Source organism: Leuresthes tenuis, unplaced genomic scaffold, assembly GCF_036924035.1.
Source record: "Leuresthes tenuis unplaced genomic scaffold, fLeuTen1.0.hap1 SCAF_19, whole genome shotgun sequence".
In the NCBI taxonomy this organism is placed as follows: domain Eukaryota; kingdom Metazoa; phylum Chordata; class Actinopteri; order Atheriniformes; family Atherinopsidae; genus Leuresthes; species Leuresthes tenuis.
In genome coordinates, this window is record NW_027325373.1 from 30,851,487 (window position 1) to 30,874,954 (window position 23,468).

The 23,468-nt window shown below is 40.8% G+C and overlaps 1 protein-coding gene across 1 annotated transcript in view; it reads right to left on the reverse strand.

Moving 5' to 3' along the window:
* Positions 1–13,666: 13,666 nt before the first annotated feature.
* Positions 13,667–23,468, reverse strand: part of megf10 (multiple EGF-like-domains 10) — an 80,982-nt gene continuing 71,180 nt past the window's right edge. Inside the window, exons 23-25 of the mRNA XM_072372100.1 lie at positions 17,471–17,515; positions 17,180–17,389; positions 13,667–15,219 (exon numbers count right to left, since the gene is read on the reverse strand). Coding sequence (XP_072228201.1) covers positions 15,056–15,219; positions 17,180–17,389; positions 17,471–17,515 — 419 coding nt within the window. The 3' untranslated portion in view covers positions 13,667–15,055. The remainder of the gene's footprint in view (positions 15,220–17,179; positions 17,390–17,470; positions 17,516–23,468) is intronic.

Consider the following 23,468-nt stretch of genomic DNA (forward strand, 5'->3'; position numbering starts at 1 on the left):
GGTCAAAAATAACTCCAAGGTTCCTCATTGTAGAACTAGAAGCCAAGGAAATACCATCTAGAGTAACTATATAACTAGACTATTTCTCCCTGAAGCGCTCAGGTCCAAAGAGAACAACTTCAGTTTTGTCAGAATTTAAAAGCAGACAGTTCTGAGTCATCCAGGTCTTTATGTCTTTAAGACAGGCTTGTAGTCTGACCAACCTATTGGTTTCATCTGGTTTCATAGATAAGTACAGCTGAGTATCATCAGCATAACAATGGAAATTTATGCCATGCTGTCTGATAATGTTACCTAATGGAAGCATGTATAAAGTAAAAAGAATCGGTCCAAGCGGGAACTCCATGACTTACTCCAACGTGTGAGGAAGATTCTTCATTTACAAGAACAAACTGGAATCTATCAAATAAATATGACTTAAACCAGCGTAATGCAGTTCCTTTAATCCCAATAACATGTTCAAGTCTCAGTAACAGAATGCTGTGATTGATCGTATCAAATGCAGCACTGAGATCCAACAGGAAAAGCACAGAAACAAGTCCGCTATCAGAGGCTAAGAGGAGATCATTGGTAACTTTCACCAGTGCTGTTTCTGTGCTATGATGCACTCTGAATCCTGACTGAAACTCTTCAAACAGATTATTTCTATGTAAATGATCACAAAGTTGAACTGCAACTATTTTTTCAAGAACTTTAGACAAAAAAGGGAGATTGGATATAGGTCGATAATTAGCCAACACTTCTGAATCAAGAGTAGGTTATTTAAGTAAAGGTTTGATTACAGCAACCTTAAAAGTCTGAGGTACATATCCTGTCAACAAAGACCGACTGATCAAATCCAATATGGAAGTGTCAATTAAGGGGAAAACCTCCTTGAACAGTCTGGTTGGGATTGGGTCTAACATACAAGTTGATGGTTTAGATGAGACTATTGCTGTTGTTAGCTCAGAAAGATCAACTGGGCAGAAGCTGTCTAAATACAAATCAGGTTCGAAAGATACTTCTAAAGCTGCTCTACTTGATGATACATCAGTGATAATAGTGGGAAGGATTCCATTAATCATCTCTCTGATAGAAACAATTTTATTGATAAAGAATCTCATGAAATCATCACTGCTGAGAGTTAAAGGAATACATGGCTCAACAGAGCTCAGACTCTTTGTCAGCCTGGCAACAGTGCTGAAAAGAAACCTGGGATTATTCTTATTCTCTTCTATCAATAATGAATAATAAGCAGTTCTAGCTTTACAAAGGGCTTTCTTATACGTTATTAAACTATCTTTCCAGACTAATTGCTAAATAGAACCATCTGCTACTTGGTTTAAGTCACTAGATTCATGCATCTCCAAATTTCTGTGGAAAAACAAACCACCACGTATTAGTTTAAAAACCCTACAGAAGACCAAGGACAGTGGTGGATTAGATTTACCTTATTTTCAGCACTATTCCTTAGCCAATAGGTTATAGTATATATCAAAATGGTATAAATATAGAACAAGCATTGTGTGATAATCTGGAAATCTCTGACCTGCCACTTATTAATCAAAACGTAAAAAATCGCAAATGTTTCAAAAGCATTAACATCAGCACCTCTCTGACAGCCTGGTGGGAACAAAGTCTTCACTTCTCCGTGTAAGCTTACACCCATCTGGAACAATCCTGACATCCTGCAAAACAAAAAATACTAAACTTTACTCTGTGGAAGATCAAAGAAATCAAACATCTGGAACATATAATCCAAAATTGACATTTTATTTCATTTGATGAGCTCATATCACAACATGAGATAGGCAGCAATAAATGCCTAGAATATCAACAACTTAAGTCTATAATAACAAAGAAATATATCCTCCACCAACCAGACTTACAACTCCCGATTAGGGTAGCAGAATTTCTAAGCATCTGCACCCCAAAACTACTATCAAAAATATATAAATTATTGTCTAAGATAGATGACACAATGTCTCTACCATCCTCAAAATGGGAGGCAGATTTATCCATCAGTTCTAGTCATAGCTTCTGGCCACAAATATGTTTGAACACCTTCAGAATGACTCGAAATCCTAATTTATAGCTCATACAATACAAAATTCTTCATAGAACACATTATACAGGACAAAGGATAGGTCTGACACACTCAAACATCTGCTCACATTGCACAGATAACACATCTGATGATTATGCACACGTTTTGGGGTTTTGTGCGCCTGTCCAGAAGTTCTGGCTTGAAGCCTGTGAGGACCTATCAACATGGCTAAAGTCTAGCATCCCTGCATGCCCCACACTGTGCATACTGGGTGACTTAGACAACATCAACATGGAAATGAACTCAGCACACATGGTTCTCACAGTGTTATGTATCGCAAAGAAAACTATTCTCATGAACTGGAAAGCGAAGAACAATCTGTGTATTAACCAGTTTAGAAATGTTCTTTTAGATTATATTAGCATGGAAACAATGTCTGCCTCCTCAAAACATCAATTGGCTGAATTTCATTCTCTCTGGTCCCCTCTGATTAGCTTTATCACATAGTGCTGGTGGTGGGTTGCTGTCCCGTCGCTGTGGGCGGTTGGGTGTGTGCTGGGGGGGGCTGTGTGGCTTCGGGCATCTGGTGGTCTCTCGGGTTGTGGGGACCGGGTTGGTCATTGCTGGGGGGGACTGTGTGTCAGGCTTGGAGGGCAGTTTTGGGGGCTTGCGGGTGGGGCTGTCTTGCCGTGTGGGGCGGGGTCCCTTAGGGGCCTTGGGGTGGTGGCTGCTGGCTCTGTACCGGGTGGCCGGGCCGCTCTGGCGTGGGTGGTGGTGCTGGGCCTGGGCCCTGGTGGCTGGGCGCTGCCTTGCGCCCGGGGGGGGACCTGCCTGTGCCTGGGGGGGCTGGGTTGCCCTGGACATGCCACAGTATTGGCTTCTGCTTGTTGCTCTGGGACCTCCAAGGTGTCCGCAGGTGGTTGTTTTTTTTAGGGTGTTGGGGCGTGCGGTGGAGGGGGGGAGGGTCGGTGCTTTTCCCGTGCTGGGGGGGGCCTGGGGGGGCCTGGGTGATGGTGGGTCTCAGGCCCGGGCTGCTGCGACTGGTGTGACCGGGTGATTTGTTTGTTTTTTGTAGAGGTCCTCTGGGGTGGGGTGGGGTTGGGTTGAGTGGGGTGGGGCGGGAAGGGTACCTTCTGGGGGTACAGTAGCTCCCGTAATATGGTCGCTGCAGGCCTCGAGCCTGGTGGACATCAGGCCCTCCTGCCCTGTGTTGGGTCCCAGGTAGCAGGGATGCCTATTGCAGCCAGTCTCTGGCTGCCCTCTCCGGAGGAGCTACTCTCCCCCGGTGTATATCCCCATACCCCTCTCCCTTCTGGCTCCTGTACACAGCACACACTCACACATGAAGGGTTTTGAGGGCGTGTGTGTTCTGTGGGGTGTAGTGGATGGGGCCACCTAGGTGGTCCCCTTGGCTGCACTCTGCAGTTCCCCGCCCCTGTTTTAATTACACCTCAGACATCACTACTTATCAAACACACACACACACACACACATTAGGTCTTGGGGGGTGGTTGCACTGAATGGCATCTGGTGGGCGGGGCTCTTTGGGTATGTAGGCTGCCCAGAGGGCCGCGCTTCCAGTTCTACAAGGTTTATTGAAGAGCCAGAAGGGTGAGGGGAGGGGTCTTCTCACACCCCTGCTTCCTGGTTGCTGCTCGGGGCGGGAGGGGCCAGGAGGATTGATTAATTATTCTGCTGGTTTGGGGTCTGTGGTGGCTGGGGGGCTCCTGGCCCCCTGGTGTGCCTGCTGCGCTACACCCCAGCGGAGTCGAGGGAGGGAGGACGTGTGGGTGTGTGGATGTATGGGACGTGCAAGTGTGTGTGGTGATGATTGGGCCTGGGTCTGGGACTTGCTGTCCCCTGGCCTGCTTGTGCTTCTCCCGATGGGGGGGTGGCGTTGCCTCTCCCCGCTGCTCGCAACTTCACCCACCTGTGGGCACGTCTTGACTCCCAGGGCACTTGGCCAGGGGTGCTGGGGCAGGCGCTGACCCACTGTGTGGCTGTCTGGGGCGCTTGGCCCTCCCGGGTATTGGGTGGGGCCTCTGCCGGCGGGTTTGGGGGCGCTCGAGCTCCTGGGGCCTGGGTCCGGTGCATGGCCCATGTCTGGGTGGCTGGGGCCTGGCGGGGTCGGTGGGCTGTTGCCCCTGGCTCCCGGGGGGCCTCTGCCCTATGCTTATGGGGGCTCTGTCCGGGGGCTTCCTCTGCAGTCTTCTGGGTGGATGCGTGGTTGTCCCTGCGGTGGGCTTCCTGGGTTCTGTGCTCCGTGGGGGTTCCTGGTGGCCTGGGTCTTGTGGCCCTCTCTGCCTGCTTCTGATTGCTTGGGGGGGCTGTGGATTGTGGCCCTGTACACTTATACACTCATAACTAAGCACGGTTATCATGTAGGTCTTGTGCCATGCGTGTTGCATGTTCACACACACACACACACACACACACACACACTCATTCATTAGTCCAGTAGCATGCACGCTAAGCAGTGTTTTTGTTTGTTTGTGTGTTTGTTTTTTCTCTGCTTGTCTGCTTTCAGGTGCTCCTGGTGGCTCTAAGGCTGGATTTGCAACAGAGACCATGGATTGTTGTCTGTTTTGTTTTTTACAGGAGTAGCAGCTGGTTGTGTGGTTTTTGTTTCTATTTTTGTTCTGTTTCCTCTTCTTTACTCTTCTTCTTTCCTTGTCCCCCGGTCCGGTTCAGCTCTATTACATGTTATATATTGTAAACAGAAATAAATAAATGGGCATCAAGGGGAGCTTTACATTTATAAAACTTCCCTTGGCAAAGCAAATCTGTTTGACATAAAAGGTATTCAGACTACAATTCTGCTGCCATAATGCTGAACAGGACAAGGGTAAAAAAAAGAAGAAAAAAAAGAAAAGAGGGGGACATAAATCCTACTGTCATCTGCGTAACCTTCAGTGGGGTTATATGGCATTGTATAGAATCGAATTAATGGCTAAATTACAATAAGACTGATTTATTAAGTTCATGTATACACCTTAGTCTGACTAAAAATTGGACTGGATTGGGTTCATCGCAGTCACATTAAGACCCAGAGATAACTCGGTTGATAGTCGCACTTGTATATGGTGAATTGGACTGGGAATTGGACTTTGCGTTCTGGGCATGCTCAAGATCGTTTCCTGGGTTCGTGACCCGGAAATTGAAGGAGATGATCGGCGGTGGCAGCTTTCCACCATAATCATCGCAACAAAGAGCGCCATTGTACATCGCGTTTGTGCAATAACCGTGCTCATCACAAATGAAATGTAGAGGGACGTAGCTTCATCTTGCTCTTCGTTCGGCATCTTTCTCGAATACCCGAGTTTGTTGTTGTTGTTGATGGTGAAGAGGTCAACCGGAAGTGGCTCTATTACCACAAGTTGAATTGGTACAGCGCCACCTATATACCAGAGTATGACATGCTTTGTGTCAATGATTCCATTTATTCACCACCATATACACTTGGATAATTGTCCTTGCCCAAATAAGGAGCATAGTCCAACTATAGCTACAGTCGAATTAATCTCACCATGTATACCCACTGAGTGGAAGGAGATACCATGCTTTCCAAGTATGGAACCAAGTGGAAGCAGGTAAAGAGAGAAAAGAAATGGGCCTAAACTGAGGCCTGGGGGACCACAGCAAGGGCTGCGGGACTGGAACATCTCATTCGGGTCAACAACAGGCAGCAGCCAGGAGTCGACAGGGTCCAACAAGTGCCAAGGAATGAAGATGCCAGGCATCGCTCCAAACCGTGTCCAGGAAGTTGTAGAAAAGTGTGACATGCAGGTCTTCAGCCTCACCAGCTGACCGCTGCGTTTACCTCGGCGGCAGGGCCACCAATATGGGGAGAAAATAAACTAATTTTATCTGTGCGTGAGCAGCACTTGATTTGTGTGTGCGTACTACTTGATTTGTGCATACTACTTGATTTGTGCGTACTTTAATCAAGTACAATAGTGGAATGTTTTAAACTGTCTGAAAAGTGTTTGAATTAAAATCTTGAAAGATTTTCATTAGAAGATTACTCCAATGGAATGGAGAATAGGGAAATATACAGCAGAACTCATAAAGTTTAACCGTGAAAGCATAAGTATTTCCACAAACTCAATGTGAATAGAACTTCAGATATTGGCACAAGTTTCGGTGCAATCTGTTGGTTTCCTTAGCTAGGATATTATTTTTTTAATTGGCTCTATATGATTTCATTGGATTATGATTACAATGAATTGAATTCCAATTGGCTTGAATTGGACTATATTATTATTTAAATGCCTTGAGATGACAATTGTTGTAATTTGGCGCTATATAAATAAAACTGAATTGAATTGAATTGAACTAACCTTTGGTTAGTTTATCAGTCAGGCTAATAGAAAAAGCCCCGTTGAATTGGCTTGCAGGTTTACAGACTAGAATCTGGACCAGTGGGAGGGGGGACAGGGCAGACAAGCCCAACATGCAAGTCGGCATCATAAAAATAGGTTAGCCTGGTGATGAATTCAGTGATAACTTACATGGATCAAGTAAATGCCATCTTAAACTGTTCTGACGTCTGACGCTAAGTACAAGGATTTAGCCACTTACTGCTAAAATAGCTTGGCTCACATAGACATTAACTCCTGCTAACAGAGAAATGTGTGGAGGACAGTGCATCAAAGTACCAGAGACGTAAAACTTTATCTGAAATGATCTGAAATACTGGCTGTCTCATTATAATCAGATAGCAAAGTGTACAGGTTTAACTTGTACTTACTTCAGAGGGTAGACCTCTGATAGCGGACTTGTTTCTGTGCTTGTCCTTTTGGATCTCAGTGCTGCATTTGATACGATCGATCACAGCATCCCAACCAGACTGTTCAAGGAGGTTTTCCCCTTAATTGACACTTCCATATTGGATTTGATCAGTCGGTCTTTGTTGACAGGATATGTACCTCAGACTTTTAAGGTTGCTGTAATTAAACCTTTACTTAAATAACCTACTCTTGATTCAGAAGTGTTGGCTAATTATCGACCTATATCCAATCTCCCTTTTTTGTCTAAAGTTCTTGAAAAAATAGTTGCAGTTCAACTTTGTGATCATTTACATAGAAATAATCTGTTTGAAGAGTTTCAGTCAGGATTCAGAGTGCATCATAGCACAGAAACAGCACTGGTGAAAGTTACCAATGATCTCCTTGATCTACTTGTTTCTGTGCTTGTCCTGTTGGATCTCAGTGCTGCCTTTGATACGATCAATCACAGCATTCTGTTACTGAGACTTGAACATGTTATTGGGATTAAAGGAACTGCATTAGGCTGGTTTAAGTCATATTTATCTGATAGATTCCAGTTTGTTCTTGTAAATGAAGAATCTTCCTCACACGTTGGAGTAAGTCATGGAGTTCCTCAAGGTTCTGTGCTTGGACCCATTCTTTTTACTTTATACATGCTTCCATTAGGTAACATTATCAGACAGCATGGCATAAATTTCCATTGTTATGCTGATGATACTCAGCTGTACTTATCTATGAAACCAGATGAAACCAATAGGTTGGTCAGACTACAAGCCTGTCTTAAAGACATAAAGACCTGGATGACTCAGAACTGTCTGCTTTTAAATTCAGACAAAACTGAAGTTGTTCTCTTTGGACCTGAGCGCTTCAGGGAGAAATTGTCTAGTTATATAGTTACTCTAGATGGTATTTCCTTGGCTTCTAGTTCTACAATGAGGAACCGTGGAGTTATTTTTGACCATAATTTATCATTTGATGCACATATAAAACTGGTTTGTAGTACTGCCTTCTTTCACCTTCGTAATATTGCTAAAATCAGAAACATCCTGTCTCAGGGTGATGCAGAGAAACTAGTTCATGCATTTGTTACTTCAAGATTGGACTACTGTAATTCCTTATTATTGGGCTGTCCCACATATTCTCTGAAAAGCCTCCAGCTGATCCAAAATGCTGCAGCCAGAGTTCTGATGAGAACTAACAGCAGAGATCATGTTTCTCCAGTTTTAGCTTCTCTTCATTGGCTCCCTGTTAAATTCAGAATAGAATTTAAGATTCTTCTCCTCACATATAAAGCTCTTAATGACCGAGCTCCATCATATCTTAAAGATCTCTTTGTAAGATATTTCCTAACAGAGCACTTCGCTCCTAAACTGCAGGTTTACTTGTTGTTCCCAGAGTTTCTAAAAGTAGAATGGGAGGCAGAGCCTTCAGTTATCAAGCCCCTCTCTTGTGGAATAAGCTGCCAGTAAATGTCCAGGAAGCAGACACCCTGTCCACTTTTAAGATTAGGCTTAAAACTTTCCTTTCTGATAAAGCTTATAGTTAGGGATGGCTCAGGTAATTCTGAAACATCCCATAGTTAAGCTGCTATAGGCTTAGACTGCCGGGGGACCTCATCTGTCACACCTTTCCTCACTTTGCTCTCTTTTTCCCCCTGTTTAATTTCTCAAATGATATTATGTACATGTGACATTATTGTGGTTATTAACTTGTGTTTCCCTGTTCCAACAGGTATCCTTTGAATGGTGTTATGGTGTTTTTCTCCCCTCTTTTCCCTCTTTTCTGTCTTCTCATACCCCAGCTGGTCGAGGCGGATGGCCACCCTTCCTGAGTCTGGTTCTGCCAGAGGTTTCTTCCTGTTAAAAGGGAGTCGTTCCTTTCCACAGTCGCCTCAGGCACGCTCAGGACGGGAGATTGGACTGAAGACAAGTTTCGGTGCAATCTGTTGGTTTCCTTAGCTGGGATATTATTTTTTTAATTGAAAAAGACAATATTAATACGAAAGTGAATCCATTTTTGCGCTGTTTCTACCAAGTTTCTAGATATGGGTGGGGCTGGACGTCCAGTTAGTCCTCGTTCTGGAAGGCATGAAAAAAGTCTCAAAACCCCTCATGCTGATCTATAGGTAATCAATTCTGAGTAAATATTTATAATCAGTATTTTTATTTGATCTCATTGGAACATTTAACCATTTAACTGCAGCAGATCTATGAAACAATTAATCTGTTCTCTTAACAGAGCAGCAAACTGCTTTACAGAAATGATTAAAGAGTTAGATTATTGATATTAACAAAAAAACTGCATTAAAATGTGCCACAGTAGTCAAATATCACAAATGGCTTTCTTAAAGAGAAATTTAAAGACAGCTACAGTGAGTCTGAGTCATAACAGGTCAAGGTTTGTACCAGCAGAAAACGTCCTCTCCAAAGAGGAAACTCACATAGAAATAAACCATCAAGTGTTATGTGATATGCAAAAAGCAGCTACATAGACAGAAAGACAGATGTGGCAAAATAAAGGTGCCATTTACTATGCACTGTCAGACTTATATGAGTGACCTGAAGGAAAACCCAGCCTGCCAAAGAGTTTGTTTAAATATGCTGCAGTACTGAGCACGTCATGTCTCTACAGGAGGGATGGTAGCAATAATGAACAAGGTTTTTACAACATATGACTTCAATTACTCCAAGAATTTTTTTCTAACATGTCAAACATGTGAAAAGAAAACAATCCACAGTTTATTCCTAGAGCATGGCGTAGGGCAGGAGGCATTCTTATTCCGAAGGAGAAAGAGTCCTCAGACCTGAATCAGTTCCGGATGATCTCTCTTCCAAATGTAGAAGGGAAGATTTTTTTTGTTGCACGGAGATTAGCTAGTTATTTAGAAAAGAACAGTTCAATAGATACTACTGTGCAGAAGGCAGTAATACCAGGTTTCACAGGGTGTTTAGAGCACACTGGCATGATTTGGCATCAGATTCAGACAAGCAAGATTGAGGAAAAGACTTGCATGTTATATTTCTGGATCTAGCAAATGCATTTGGTTCAGTGCCACATATCCTTATTTGGAAAGTGTTTGATTATTTTAGAGTGCTTGTAGTAGTTGTTAACTTAATAAGAGCATATATATTTTAGACTGTACCTAAGTACAACAGGTTTCACAACAGGTTGGCAGAGACTAGAAATAGGCATTATGGCAGGGTGTACGATTTCTCCATTAGCGTTACAATGGCGATGGAGATAATTATTAGAGCGTCCAAGTGGGTTGTAGGTAGAAATAGACGTCAGGATGGCATGTGTCTTACACCAATTAGGGCCGACATGGATGATATGACGTTGGTGACTACAACAGTGCCATGTAGTTTTGCTGAATATTATTAAATGTGGTTTGCTGAATATTAGACCTCTCCTTTCCAAGTCTCTGTTAGTGAATGATTTGATCTGTGATCATCATATTGATATATTTTGTCTTACAGAAACCTGGCTGCAGCAGGAGGATCATGTTAGCATTAATGAATCAACTCCCTCTGACTATTTAAATGTTCACGTTCCAACAACCACAGGCAGAGGAGGAGGAGTGGCAGCTATCTTCAGATCAGGGTTACTAATCAGTCCTAGACCCAAGATTAGTTTTAGCTCTTTTGAATCTCTGATTCTCAGTTTTTCCCACCCAAAGTGGAAATCACAAAAACCTCTTGTGTTTGTTGTTGTGTATCTTCCACCTGGCCCTTATTCTGAGTTTCTGTCTGAATTCTCAGAGTTTTTATCCCAGTTAGTACTGAGTACAGATAAAGTCATTGTAGTGGGTGACTTTAATATTCATGTAGATGTTGAAAATGACAGCCTAAATATTAACTTTAATTCTATATTAGACTCTACTGGATTTTCACAAAGTGTTCACAGACCTACTCACTGCCTTAATCACACTCTTGACCTTGACCTGCTGACTTATGGTATTGAGAGTGAACAGTTAACAGTGTTCCCTCATAACTCTGTCTTGTCTGACTGTCACAGCCACAGCTGCTACTCCAGGGCCTGCTTTAAAAATCAAAATTTGTTTTTCAAAAATACATTTGTTTCCTCAAATTTAATTTGTTTCTTAAAATGTTTTTTTATTGGTTAGTTTTTTTTAATTTGTTAATGTGTTTTTTTAATTGTAAAAGTGTTTTGCACTTCTCAGCCACCATAGTGTTTTGACTGATGATCAACTTTCTTTTAGATCTCATATAGAGAACCTGATCAAAAGACTAAAATCGCCACAGGACATGCGTTACCTTTGCTGCCAAGAAAAAGGTGATTACTGGCACATTTCTTCCTGTATTGGATTATGGCAACTTTCTTTATCACTCACCACTGTACCTTAAATGGCAGAGTTGAGTAGCCCTCATTAGCTGTACGTCATCTCTCACATTGGCACAGTATATATAAAGCCATTTTAGGCCTACAACCCCAATATTTATGTGGCTATATTAGAAGAACCCAGAGTACTTACTCTGTACGCTCCAACGACCACTATCCACTAAATGTCCTCAAAATTCGCACCGAATTCGGCAAGCACTCCTTTATGCCTTTTGCACCCACTGCTTGGAATTCACTACAGAACACTATGAACCTGAAGGAACTAGTTTCTCTTAGAACATTTAAAAACCTTCTGAGTAACTTTGAATCAGCTTCATACCATTGTTTGCTCCTGCTTTAGATGAAAGCCCCATTATTTAACTTTATTGTTCTGATCTGTTTGTTTTTGTTGTTGTTCTTGTTTGACTTGTAATTTATGTAGCATCTTGCCTTGTTTGTTTTAACCCAAACTGGCTCATCCATGTCTTCATGGACCTTGCTTTGTACACTGGTGCGCAGTCATGTTGGAACAGGAAGGGGGCATCCCCAGACTGTTTCCACAAAGTTGGGAGCATGAAATGGTCCCAAAATCTCTGGGTATCTGAAGCATTCAGAGTTCCTTTCTAAGGGGCCATGCCCAGCTCCTGAAGAACAACCCCATACCATCATCCCCCCTCCACCAAACTTTACACTTGACACAATGCAGTCAGACAAGTACCGTTCCCCTGGCAACCGCCTAACCTAGACTCCTCTATCAGATTGCCAGATGGAGAAGCCTGATTGGTCACTCCAGAGATCCAGAGAACGCGTCTCCACTGCTCCAGAGTCCAGTGGCGGCAGCTTTACTCCACTGCATCCAACGCTTTGCATTGCACTTGGTGATGTATGGCTTGGATACAGTTACCATGGAAACCCATTCCATGAAGCTCTCTGCGTACTTTTCTTGAGCTAATCTGAAGGCCACATGAAGTTTGGAGGTCTGTAGCGATTGACTGCAGAAAGTTGGAGAGCTCAGTGCATTGTGCGCCTCAGCATCTGCTGACCCCACTCTGTCATTTTAGTTGTTGTCGTTTCCAACAGTTTCCACTTTGTTATAATACCACTGACAGCTGACTGAGGAATATTTAGCAGTCCAGTCCAGTCCAGTCATGAATATGAAATTTCACGACTGGACTTGTTGCACAGGTGGCATCCTGTCACAGCACCACGCTCGGATTCACTGAGCTCCTGAGAGCAGTCTGCATGCCGAGGTTCTTGAATTGATACACCTGTGGCCATTGAAGTGATTGGAACACCTAAATTTAATTATTTGGATGGGTGTGTGAATACTTTTGGCAATACAGTGATTTGAAATAAAGGAATTACTTTCATAAGGACTAACATCACATTGATCAGAACGAGAGGATCTGGTCAATGACACCATACTGACTAGAGAGAAAAAAATGTTGACTTATTTTTTCCTGATGAAAAAAGATTGGAGCCAAAATGGCACCAGCATCAAGCAGCAATCAGTGGTTTTGCAATTTAAAGAACTTCCATGTTGGCTTCACATCTGACAGCAGAATGCTATGTCTATTTATTTTACAGTCTATGATTGTGACATCTAAACACAATGTGAGTCAGAACATCCTGTGGCCTGGCTGATTCAAAACCAATCAGACTGCAATAGGTTCTGTGTGTATTTACAATGCATTGTGTCAGACAAAGGTATGATATCCAAATACAGATCACAAGCTAATACCAAGCAGAAGCATGACCACAATTAACATGGCCCTGAGCACTGTAGCATGGTTTTCAATCCAGTCCTGGTTGCTCTGTCCCAAATAATACAACCAACCTTTGGAAAGTTGGGTAAAGTGGTCTTTAAACAATATGTGCAACACTAAGAGAACAGGTTACTTTTGTGAAGTATAAATGTATAAAAGAATATCAAGCAAAGAAGAGCTACTGTAAAAAGCAACAGGTGTCACAGTGCACTGATTACAGTTACTGAGCAACATGTATGATCAATGATAGTCATTAAATGAAATTACTCTTTCTGTGAAAAAATGATTGGGAACGTCAAAAGTGAGAGAGTGAGAAGGGCTTAACACAGAACCTCATGCATCATACAGACTGCACTATTTAAATGGCTCTTGTTCCCTTGGTTTATTCAAATATTAAACCAACCCTGTCTGACAGCATTTGAAGTCATTACTATGCACAAAAATAAAAAACACTGTCAGCAGCTTCACAGCTGCTCTTCCCCAAGAAACACAACATTTCCTTGATACAACTGATAGAAGTCCTCAATCAATTTTCTAACACTCATGTAATGGAAAATTAATTCTTATCTGCATTGTATTGTATAACACTCAATATAATGCAGATGACCTCGCTGCAAGATACCAACATATCCTGTTTTTCTCTTTCCTGTGTGCTTGTTATATGATAAAGCTATACTTTAAGGAGGATAGTGTGGTGTATTGGGGATGGTCGCCTTCAAACAGCCTGTGTGTAGCTGATGCAGGAAGAACTCTGCTGACACAGACTTGGTCGAACACAGAAATCTTTATTGTCAACCAGGTCCGTATCAAAATTACAGATTGATGCATCAAGTCTGGAGAGATGTGTCAAGCCCAGATTCCTCAAAATCTCTGACTTACTGAGGGTGCGGTCTTCGTTAAGTAGAATCTGCCTGTTCTTAGTGACCTTGAAGATGTTGCATGTTCCCATCACTAAGCACAAAGCCCGGACATGGTGTGTGCGTAATTTTGAGCCTATTCTTGGACAAACTTACTGGGGAGTATGTTATTCTCAAAATGTCCTGATTTATACCCATAACTCCCTTACACAGATGGCAATTACCAGACTTCTTATCATTTTCCCAAAACAATTTTGCACAGGTGGTAAACATCAGACACTACAATAGAAATTAAGTTGCCACTTGCAGCTGTGTCTGTGTAACCTTGACTTTAGCTGGGGAGCACAGGTAGACTAGATAAGAACGCTCAACTATACCCAAGGAGCGATGATGCAACAATGTGCATTATAACTGAATTGTTTTTGTCTCAGTAGTCAGAGCGGCTCTGTATTTTGTTCTGTGTTGTTCTCTCTTGCAAGATATTATTAAAATCATCTCCTCAGAAAATAACTGACTCTGTGCCTTACTAAAATTTCCGCCACAATCTTTGGCCATCTGCAGGTTATACACAGTAACACTCAATACAATGCATATAGGAATTAATTTTCCAGTACACTCACTTAGATAGAGATCTGCTCGGTATTAAGTATTGCACTCACAAAAATAGAGATCTGCTCGGTATTAAGTATTGCATGAAAAAAATAAGAAAGCCCTCAGCATGCTTAAAACAAAGTGATCAGTTCATTTAAAACCATTTTACAGCATAAATTCATACATTTGACGATTGTGGGGTTGCATACATTGTATTTTGCCACTTTCAAAATAAGAAAATGCCCATGGCAGACAAACCACGGGTTGTACAAATGGTACTACAATACCTTTATTATCATTTGTACAATTTGTCTTGTTGAGACTAGAAGATGAAAAGTACACGTTCAGAGATATCAGAGAATCAGTTGGAGGACATATGACAAGCATTTCACCAACAGGAACACACAGAAACACTGCCTTAAGGAGTGGTCAGACAATACATCATACTAACTGTGCTATATTCAAACCATACTGAGACCGTATTTCCCAGATATGAGGAATGTCCTAAGATTTTTTGTAATTACAGCAACTGTTAAAAAAAGCTTAAAAACTAACCAAACCAAATGATAGAGTCAAACATTACAAAAAGAAAAGAAGTGAAGATATTCCATGGATATAAAGTGTGCCTGTTGCCTGTATGTAGAGCATATTGTACTGGAGCTACAGACTAAAGAAGAAACCTGGTCTCAGTTCTAAATCTCTGTCCTTTTATTCATTTTCAAGCTCCTTTAGTTCTGATGAAGGACTCTCTCTGGCTGGCAGGATGTCATAGTGACAGGGGATGTGGCTGTTTTTTGGTAGATCGTATGGTTCCAGTCCAAGCTGCTTGCTGTTGTCATCTTCAGTTGGTTGGATGGTGCTTACACTCGGTTCTGAAATCAAAGACAACTTAGTTGGCATTTGCAGTAATGACAGCAGTTTAAAGCCACAAAACAACAGCCCAATATTAATATCACTTTTAGGTAGATGCAGATCAGCCATGATATTGTGACAATATGCTTAATATAATCTAGGTCTTCCTCATTCCAGACCAATCAAGGAATGAGAGAAGAATATCTGACAGTCCTGGAGTGTCCGTTACAGGGATGTTAGCAGTAGACTCTTTGGGCCCTGTAGGTTGTGGGGTGGGATAGCTGGTAGTTTAGAGGCTGGGTGAATACCTCAGACTCTTTGCTGTGTTCTTTGAGTCCCTTCTAAGCAGTTCTCGTGGGCCCGCTGCTGTCCTGTAGGGAGGCTTTTTGCATATTTTACACCAAAATCCTGAAAGATGGCAAACTTTCAAAATGTTGTCGGTGCAGTATATGGCACTGTTATATGTACTGTGTGCGTTATATTTAGATTTTTCACAAATGCCACATTCAGATCCTTCAAAAATATAAATTATCAAAAACAAACTATATTAAAGATAAACTGGAACATTTAATTTTTTCTCTTTTTCTCTTATGCAGTTTTATTCTTGATAGGTCCTGTAACACTACTCTACCTTGTCTCTTATTCATCAGTTTACGTATTTATCTATTTATTGATCTATTTCCTTTGTTTAGCCAGAAAGATCCCATTGAGGTACAAGATCTCTTCTTCCAGTACTGACCAAGGAGCAGCATAAGACAAAATATCAACATGAAAATTTCACATAAAAGACCATTTCAAATGTTGAGGAAATATGAAACAGGGAGTAATTAAAAAAAATTAAAAAAAGGGATTCCTTCAAATCTGTTCCTAAACATCTTTAAAATGATGTAAAGAGAAGACCGTTTGTAAGGTGACATTTTGAAGCTCATCTCATACATAATGAGCTTAGAAGGAGAAAGCAGGTTTACCAGCTCTTGGTGCTCCATAAGAACATTTAAAAGAAGACCAAGTATAATTTTGGCTGGTGTGGTATGACAGCAGGCTTGAAATGTAAGCTGGTAATTTACCTATGCTGCCTTGGTAATAAACAGCAACATGTGCATTTCTTTTTGCTGGTTTGGAGAATGCCACCCTAAAGAGTCATACAAAGTGAAGTGGTGAGTGAATGAGCGTGCATTCCACATGAAGTGTAATGCTGCATATCCTTGCATATTGATAATATCACCATAGTCAAGCACTGTGAGAAAGGAACAGTGTACTATTTTCTGTCTGGCTGCCTATGGGAAGCATTTTTTTTAAACAAGCAAAAAAAAAGTCAAATTTAGGAAGCTATTTTAACAGATTATCAACATGAACATTAAAAGCAACCTATTATTTATTGATTTGTAAAAAGGGACTCTCTCTATACATGCAACGTCTAAAAAAATCAGCTGCGTTAACAGATGAACTTAACTGGGGACTTCTAGAGGTGTCTTTTTTTCAGCCTCTAAAACATGCATGACAACAACTTCATGTGTATAGCTGTGAGTGTTCAGACGAAGGTTTGTTTATGAGACATTCCAATACTATAGGGGAACCCAAGAGCAGAAAAAAAGATCAAATTCTGTAGTGATGATGTAATGCTCTGGCTAATTGGTGTGTCTACTCTTGTTTAAGCAAACTTGTATGCAAGTAACTTACTCTTAGACACAAATGAAAATGAAAAATAATTCACTCTTTCTTTTTAATCCTTAATTCTCTTTATATAAGACTGAACATCTGAAAGTAAAGGAATACTTATTTCATATAGAATTTGTTCATCAACTTCACCTCTAATGCCTAAAATGTTCACACTGGACTGGAAGAATTGTGTTGTAAAATTACCGTTATTCTACTAGAAGATTATAAACATGCAGCCAACCTATGGTTAGACGAAGCGGTGCAATATATGTAGAAGCACAGTTCCGAGAGAAGCACTCTCTGAAAAAACAAACTCCTTACCAACTTCATAGACATTCCGGTTATTGGATGGGCTGCTGTTGCTGATCTCAGCATATGCTGAATCTCTTCTGGCCGGTGACTTCATTTCCACATAGCCACACTCTGTGTTTCTAGGTGTCAGCTGGGGAGGGTCCTTTATTGTGGCATATGGGTTTTCTGAGCTGTTTAGGGAACAGGAGCTGGCATGATAGGCTGTGCCCTTCACCAGATCTGTATAACATGAACGAGAGAACCATTGAGCAATGAATAACAGCATTAAACTGAGGTTTAACGGTCATATGCAGACCCTACCTCTGAAAGATTTTCCCATGTACCCCCTGTCAACTCCATAAGCTCCTGTCATGAGGACAAATAGAGACGAAGAGGCAGAGAGTGAGTGGTAGAAGGAAAGATAATGTGAAACACTACAAACAGTAGTTGTAATAGCTTATACCCACACTGCAGTTGATTTAACAAGTTTTTATCCCTAAACAATGATATAAAGAGTGATGTTTCTGTACCAAAGGAACAGCTGTCAGAACAGCACCGTGTAAAGTACAGAAATAGTTCTTCAGCTAAATACTAAGTATCACTGTTAAATTTCAAAAGTATAGAATCATCACTGACAACCAAGGGTACATGGTTGTATCTTTAATTAGCCTTTGGTATAAGTAAATGGATATGCTAAAAATGTATGGTGGTTTGGTTGTTTCCAGGTCAAATCTCAGCTGTGACCTTTCTATTTTCCAGTGGAAACAGCATTTGAGGCCATCTTAATGGAGTACAACGGAAGCCACAAAGCATACATCTGTTTTCTAACTTTGTGGGACAATACATGTACAATGATTTCTGGGTGTTCTCTTTGAAAAGAAAACAATAAATAAAACAGAGATGAGACTAAATTATTCACTAAACAGTTGAACCCCTAAAAATGTATATAGTTATCAATGGAAACTTAAAAAAAATCAAGGCGATGAAAGAAAGGTGGAATCGTAATTTCCATTTCTAAAACAAATACCAACACAAATCTAAATCTGCAGATGAGTGTGCAGTTAAAAGAGAGTTTTTGCAGAGCTTAAAGAGCTCTTGCAGCAGCTGACTGACAGTAACATGGCACCAACAAGAGAGCTGTCAGTGGAAACGATGGAAAGGATGCTAAAACTCCTTCAAGAAGGTAAAATCAGGTGAGTTCTCCAGATGGCGGCTTTAAGGATGGACGCGTTAGGCGGAGTTGGTTATACTTTTATAACTGTTAGAAAGGCTCCAGATTTAAGTTGATTACTATTGCTTGTTAGTAGCCTTGGTAATTCCACCTTGAAAGTTAACATTGAGCAAGGAAGCCTGTACCACCTTAAGAGCGCAAGGTAATCTGGTCGTTGTAGTAGTAGGTGAGTGCATGTTAAGTTCACTTCGGTCATCACTTCTACGTTGTGCAGCACTGAAGTGTCAGTGTGCGTCATTGTTGACTGTAAGTACATTATTTTGGTTCGGTAATATGTGTTTCCTTATGTTGAGGTTTACTTCATTTACCGTCATGGGTGTTTTTGTTCATGTGAGTTTCACATTGCGTGCCTTAAGCACTTCCTTTTATATTTTCTCTATGATTTAATGCTTTGTGAGAATTTATTTAGGTTGATGTGTACATTCCTAAACGTAAAGCACTTATGCTACGTCACGTCTGTGTTCCGTTTAGACGTGCGTTCGTGGGCACCGCCATTATGTTGCGTTGATAGATCTATTGCGGCGGGCCCTTTGATCTCTTGTTAAGCTTATTTAACGCCGTTTAAGACCATAGAGACCTTTATTTCATCACAGTTTATTGTTTACCTTATTTGTGGTTTATATAAGGGCTTGATATCTGATCATATACTGTGATAACCTGTGTAGTGTAAATGCTACAGTATTTAATATTACATTATTTCAGTTATGTGATATATTGTATTTTGGTATTTGTATTTATGCTCATTATGGTTTTCCTTTCCTGTCTGTATTCTGCAGTACCACACATACACACATACACCTATTCAGTGCTTGTACCATTTAATGTCATCCCATCCAATTCCATGCCTGTAACTCACCTATGCCTGCGTCTCCTTAGTAAACTGCCTTAACTGAATTCCAATCTCCTGTGTTTGTGTCCTGGCTGACGCTCCGGGAGCGAATGTAGCTTATACCCATAATAAAACCGACTCTACACATTCTTTTATCCTAGTCTCACAGTCCACCGTGAGTTTTGTGAAACTGCAACGTACATAAGTCTTAACTACTTTTTGAGGCAGTCTGACAATGCTAAGGAACCCAGCCAGCCAGTTGTTGGGGCTAGCACGCTAACGAAGACAGCTAGCTAGCATCTACACTTCAAGAAGTGGTCTCAGAGATACTGGCTAATATCACTAAGGTTATTGACGAGAAGCTATAGTCACTCTCTACTGCAAAGCCACTGCGAAGATTTGGACATGCAAATTACAGAAACGGAGGGGAGAATATCTGCCCATCGATTCTACCTGCCTCACTCAGTTTACTTTTCTCCACATCTTCTGGGACCTGACCGCCATGGAACACGACATGGATTCCATGGATGTGACTATGAGTAAGTTTAATTTTACAGAACTGTGATGTTGGTTTAATTAAGGCGACTCCTCTTGGTCTTCTGCTGTCAGTTCACTCCAGAACTCTGCATTAGAGAAAGACTGTATTTGATCTGAATGCCAATAGGAAAACTAGAATTATTTTGTTCTTTGTACATTAGTTGTTTGTTTGGTAGCACTCTGCTCATCTTTCACTTTAACAATGTTTTAATATTAGGACACAATTAGGAACTCTAGATATCCTTTGTTTCTTGACTTGAAATGAATTACAGGATTACTATTGCAACAACACATCATCAGTAGGGTAAAACTAACACATTTCGCAACAGTCTAAACCCAGCTCACTTTCCCTATTAGTGGGTGACCTATCCAAAGCTTGGTGAATTCTGCTTCACAATGTCAAAATTATGCTACTGGAATGTTATGTTATGGTGTTATGGTATCCACAAACCTGTTAAGCAGCTAAAAGTCTTGACTTATCTTAAAAGGGAGGGGGTTCATATTGCATTATTGCAAGAGACCCACCTGAACAGTAAAGAACACTTAAAATTGCAGTCAGGAGGGTTTGATCTGCTCTTCTTTTCCTCATTCACAATGAGAAGTAGAGGAGTTACTATTTTGTTTAAGAAAAATGTATCACTTGAAATGTCACACTGCATTAAGGATAAGGGAGGACTATACCTAAATATCAGAGGTGAACTATATGGAGAAACTGTTGACATCATGAATGTGTATTACCACTCTGAGCATCCTAGTGACTTCCTGGCCACAGTATTCTCTGAATTATCTAATCTCAATGTCAAGAATACATTTATTTCAGGAGGCTGTAACTGCCATTTAAACCCTGTATCGATAAGTCCCCCCTGTAGGCAAGGTGTCCATCTCCCACCAGTCTGAATTTGATAATGCCCTTTGTGAGGACTTTTATTATGTGGATGTAGAAAGAGCTCAACATCCTGTCAGTGTTAGTGGAGGAAGCAGACTCAAATGCAGGATGGAGAAGAGCGAAGCATTGCTGACAGAGGGACTTAAGATTTATAAAATGAATAACTGAAAACTCTGTAGAAAATAACTATAAGCATGAAAAGATATCACAAGAAATGATCTGTGAATGACCAACTGAAAACCAGGAATATAGTGTATATATGATTGGATTGAAAACAGGAGAGCACAATCAGTAACAGAAACCAGGTGTAACACAGGTCAATAAACTCAACAAAATGGACACGGGGAAAGCTCTACAAAATAAAACGGGAAGCTAGGAAGCCAAAGGTCAAAACCAGAAATTTAACTAGAATACAAAGAATAGAAACTAACAAACCATCATGCAAAAATGGACCATGATACATCCAGCAGAAAAGGAGTATACTTTCTTTTAAAAAGTGCATAGTTGCTACACTTTTTCTTAACAAAACTATTGCTGTATTTAATTGCTTGTTGCTCTATAGACAGCATGAGTGTGTCCAACCATGCTCCTGTCTTTATCCAATTATTCAGTTCCTCAAACTAGGGTCTGGAGATTTAGCCCATCAATTCTTACAGACAACAAATTCATGTATTATTTTACAAAGGAATTTTAGTAATTTTTATCCATTAACTCAGTTTCTACAGAAGATCCATCACTTCCCTGGGAAACATCTAAAGTATTTCAAGATACCTTGTTATATCCCATTTGTCCAACAAGAGACGCAGACAGGATGAACAAAGGGAAATTTTGTAATCCAAATTTAAAGTGGCTGAAAAAGACTATATTAAAAGCCCATCACCAGGGAGGCTGCAGGAAATATTTGCACTTCGCTAAGCTCCAAATTCCCTTTTAACAAAACATGCAGATGGGACATTAGATTAGCTGAACAGATATTATATGAACAGGTGATAAGACAACCAAACAAAATCCGACTCCAAAATTATCTTCTCAATCACAGATGGTTATGGTAAGCAATCTTTTGATAGTGTAGTCATTTTTAGCACATTTTTAAGATTCTATGAAAAACTGTATTACTCAGAGCTACAACAGGATTCCTCAGGCTGAATGGACACATTTCCCCCTCTCTATCAGAGGAACATAAAGTTACTCTTAATGGTCCCTTATCTAGGGAATAAGTATTAAACATGCTAACTGACTTGTCTGAAAAAGGCACCATGCCAATGTCCTTAGGCGAGTCTAACATATCATTCATTTTAAATCAAGGAAAGAAGCCAGAGGATTGCACCTCACATATACCAAATTCTATATTTAAAGTAGATCTGAAAATTCTAACTCCCCATGCATAATAATGACAACAAAACTAGTTTTATTAAAAGTCGTAACTCATGCAATAATATGCAGATTATTGAACACAATATCAATTTTCCATCTGCAGTCATCAGGTCTGGTTGTTTCTTTGGATGCCGAGAAGGCATTCAACTGTGTAGAATTGCCTTATCTACTTTACACCATGGCAAGGTTTGAACTTGGGGAACAAACCAAATCAGTTGGATTAAATTACTTTATAATAATCCTCTCTCTGCAGCACTCAACACTGGGCTGAGATCTCACAACTTCGGCATCCAGAGAGGCACAAGGCAGGGCTGCCGCCTTCTGTTTGCTTTAACTATAGAGCCATTTGCTTAGGCTGACGTGATGAATTCTAACATTCATGGCTTAGTTACATGACACAGGTAGCACAAGATAACCCTATATGCTGATGATGTTCTGATCTACATGACTAATCCTGAGATATCCACCTCTAACCTCATTGACAACATCTACAAGTTTGGTGCCTTCTCAGGTTTAAAATTCCATTAATTTTCTATGCCTGTGTAATTCAACTCAGGGTCACGAGGATGGGGGTGGGGTGGGGGCAACTGGAGCCTATCCCAGCTGGGTGAGAGGCAGTCCATCACAGGGCGGTTATAAAATAAACTCTAATAAATCTAAGGCAATGCCCCTGGACAGATTAGAGCATCAACCTAAAACCACATATCCTTTCTCGTCAGATGGTCCCCAACAGGCTTAGTATGTCTGGGGAAACACCTGATTTGACAAAATGCATTAAATTAATTTTGTCCCTTTGCTTGAACAATTAGGCCATATTTGGAGAGGTAGAATTCACTTACTATTTCTATAACAAAACCAGGTGTGTCCATGTCCATGTGTGGGACCAGCCACAGACTGCACAGGATTAAAAGAGTCTTTGAGCTTTAAGAAGTCTTCAGCCAGTGGCTTATCAGGACAACACACATGAATATGAAAATCTCCAAAAATCTAGATCTGATCATAGTTGGGAATAATTTCAGCCAAGAGATAAAAAAAATTCCTTTGTTTTCCTTGTCAGCTTACTACATGACAGTATTGAAGCACATACATTTAAATGTATTTACATTGCTCGACCATAAAAATGTATAAAAAGGCACTAAAATGTCATGGGTTAAAGAGAAATTAAGTGAAATGAATGAATGAAATGACATTATAAAAGAGTACAGGTTTTAAAGATTAAATGGTGCTTTCTTGTACACAACACTTTCCCAACTTGCAGTAGCTTTTTTAAACTACGAATTTATATTTATTAATTGTGTTTATAGTGTCTCAAATTTCAATAGTAATAACCCGTGTAGAGCTGAAAACATGAAGAGTCCCAAAACTCTACATTCAAAGATCAAGGATCAGTGTGTGTCAGACCACATCTACAGGTGCATTTACCAGTCTGCATGTAAAAGAAGCTTTTCCAGAGAAACCATGA